Consider the following 2395-nt stretch of genomic DNA (forward strand, 5'->3'; position numbering starts at 1 on the left):
AGAGAGAAGAAAACTAAACTAGGTTGTGAAAACGTTTTCCTTAATTTAAGTTCTCTTAAATTTAAAAGACAACGAAATGCCTACTATATACCAAAATAATTGGTTAAGGGAAATAATAACCAATTCCTATGCACGTAGAGTTGCAAATGACCAAACTATGTACTTTCTAATATTTTGGATCGTCCATCTATCTTTTTTTTGTAAAGCTTTCTCGATGAATCTTTTGGCCTTAATGTGGTACAACATCAAGTCAGCAACATGTTCATGTAGTAGTCACGTACGTCTATCAAAACTAGAATCGCACATCTTCGTATGAAACTTGGAGGTTGTTCTAAGCCCACTTTGGGCCTTAGGCCTCTCATCTAAGCCCAATCAAGCAATTTTTAGTTATTTTAGTTTTTAACTCCCGTGAAAGATTAATTTCTCTCTCTCGCCCTTACAAACAAATAATAATTTGTGAAGAGATCTCATCAGAGCTACAATCATTTAACGAAGAGCCATGGCTTCAAGTTTTAGTGGCGATGAAACTGCTCCTTTCTTTGGGTTCCTCGGCGCTGCCGCCGCGCTCGTTTTCTCCTGTAAGAATCAGATCCTTCTCTCTCTCTCTTTGTCAATTTCACTAAATTGAATCACCCGTGGTTTTTGATCCGATTCGAAATCCAATCCGATACGATTTTGATGTTTCAGGTATGGGAGCAGCGTACGGGACGGCAAAGAGCGGCGTCGGAGTTGCGTCGATGGGAGTGATGAGACCTGAACTTGTTATGAAATCGATTGTGCCTGTGGTTATGGCTGGTGTGTTAGGTATTTATGGTCTCATCATCGCTGTCATCATCAGTACTGGGATTAACCCCAAGGCCAAGTCTTATTACCTTTTCGATGGCTATGCTCATCTCTCCTCTGGGCTAGCTTGTGGTCTCGCTGGTCTCTCTGCTGGTATGGCTATTGGAATTGTTGGCGATGCTGGTGTTAGGTAACAACTCAATCTCTTCAATTTCACGTGTAATTGCTTCTTCTGCATTTCCATCTTAAACTGTTCGATTTACGTGTTTACAAGTTTATGAGATAGTCTTAGGCAGGCTTGCTTTTGCTTGCTTTAACCGTTTGTTGTTTTACATCATAGAATAGGAAGGATAACTGAACTTCTTATGAAGTCTTGTTCCGTGATCGATCAATGGCTTGTTTACCCTTTTAGCTAGGAATTGTAGTTTTTTTTATGAATGGAACTGAAAGGAAGAGAATATCTTTGGTTGATAGTTTAGCTAGGACACATTTTTGTAATTTGTAAGACAGCTCTTGTGGACTAGAAATAGAGATTAGAGAGAAAAGTAAACATTTTTTGACCATTTGGTTTGTGAATACCTTTTGGCTCTAGCGGAGTTAGTAGTGCTTTACAACAGTTAGTTAGGGTTCTTTCTTGATTGTAAGCTGATTCAAAGATAAGATATACAGTTCCGTTACTTGACAATACTCATCCCAGTGAAAGTTCTTTATGATCTGATCTCATAAATTTATTTGACATTAGATGTGATGTTGGTTAAGAACTGCCTGGGTTGAATCTTTCAAGGAGTTTTGGGTAAATTTATCTAGTTAATATCAACAGTCTGCTAAACATAGGCGCTGCACCTGATGCTTCGTTAATTCAGAACTCTGTTTTGTTAAATTTCATGCATGTTATATTTTGCAGAGCAAATGCGCAACAACCAAAGCTCTTTGTGGGAATGATCTTGATTCTCATCTTTGCGGAAGCGCTTGCACTGTATGGTCTCATTGTCGGTATCATCCTCTCATCCCGAGCTGGTCAGTCTAGAGCTGAGTGAAAGCAGCAGAGACTTATTATTATTATCATTCCGCATATAGTCTTATGGTGAGTTTAATGTAATGTAATGTGTCGCTTCTCCTTTCAATTCCTTTTTTTCTTTCTCTGCATCAGAGTTGGGTTATTATTGGAAACGAGTTACTTGTATGAAAATTAAATCATATGACGTTGTACCAAAAACATTGATTTTTTCTTTTGCATCACAAATGCTTCAATTAAGTAATTGACTAGCACTAGCAATTAACATATACAGTATTTGTCTCTCTCAAAACTAATCAGCAATGATGTTGCTAAAAATTACTCAGCAAATGATTGTAGTAGCCTAAAACTCTAATAATCAGTCCATGTTCTTCTGAGTGTATGAGATTTTTAAATTTTGCTACATGAAACCTTGCCATTAACCGAGGAGTATATCGAACAAATTACGGATTCCCTCTGTAAATAATTATCTTACCATTTCGCTTCATATTTGTATATAAAATTTTGCATCGAACAACTATTTATAGTGCTATTATCCTAGTTATCATTAAGCGTCCAAGAATTACTACACAACTTTTTTTTGAATATATTAGTTAG

General features: G+C 37.0%; 1 protein-coding gene across 1 annotated transcript; it reads left to right on the forward strand.

Moving 5' to 3' along the window:
• The first annotated feature begins 461 nt into the window (after positions 1–461).
• LOC17896318 (V-type proton ATPase subunit c2) lies at positions 462–2044 on the forward strand. The gene is made up of 3 exons (XM_006302857.2): positions 462–578; positions 688–973; positions 1688–2044. The coding sequence occupies exons 1-3, from the start codon at positions 500–502 to the stop codon at positions 1818–1820; spliced, it is 498 nt and encodes a 165-aa protein (XP_006302919.1). The 5' UTR covers positions 462–499; the 3' UTR covers positions 1821–2044.
• The last annotated feature ends 351 nt before the right edge of the window (positions 2045–2395 follow it).

Source organism: Capsella rubella, unplaced genomic scaffold (assembly GCF_000375325.1).
Source record: "Capsella rubella cultivar Monte Gargano unplaced genomic scaffold, Caprub1_0 scaffold_2, whole genome shotgun sequence".
NCBI classification, from domain to species: domain Eukaryota; kingdom Viridiplantae; phylum Streptophyta; class Magnoliopsida; order Brassicales; family Brassicaceae; genus Capsella; species Capsella rubella.

Coding starts and splice junctions, on each gene's coding strand:
- LOC17896318 (XM_006302857.2), top strand. CDS start 500: ATGGCTTCAAGTTTTAGTGGCGATGAAACTGCTCCTTTCTTTGGGTTC. Junction 579..687: donor CGCCGCGCTCGTTTTCTCCT/GTAAGAATCAGA, acceptor TTGATGTTTCAG/GTATGGGAGCAGCGTACGGG. Junction 974..1,687: donor GTTGGCGATGCTGGTGTTAG/GTAACAACTCAA, acceptor TATATTTTGCAG/AGCAAATGCGCAACAACCAA.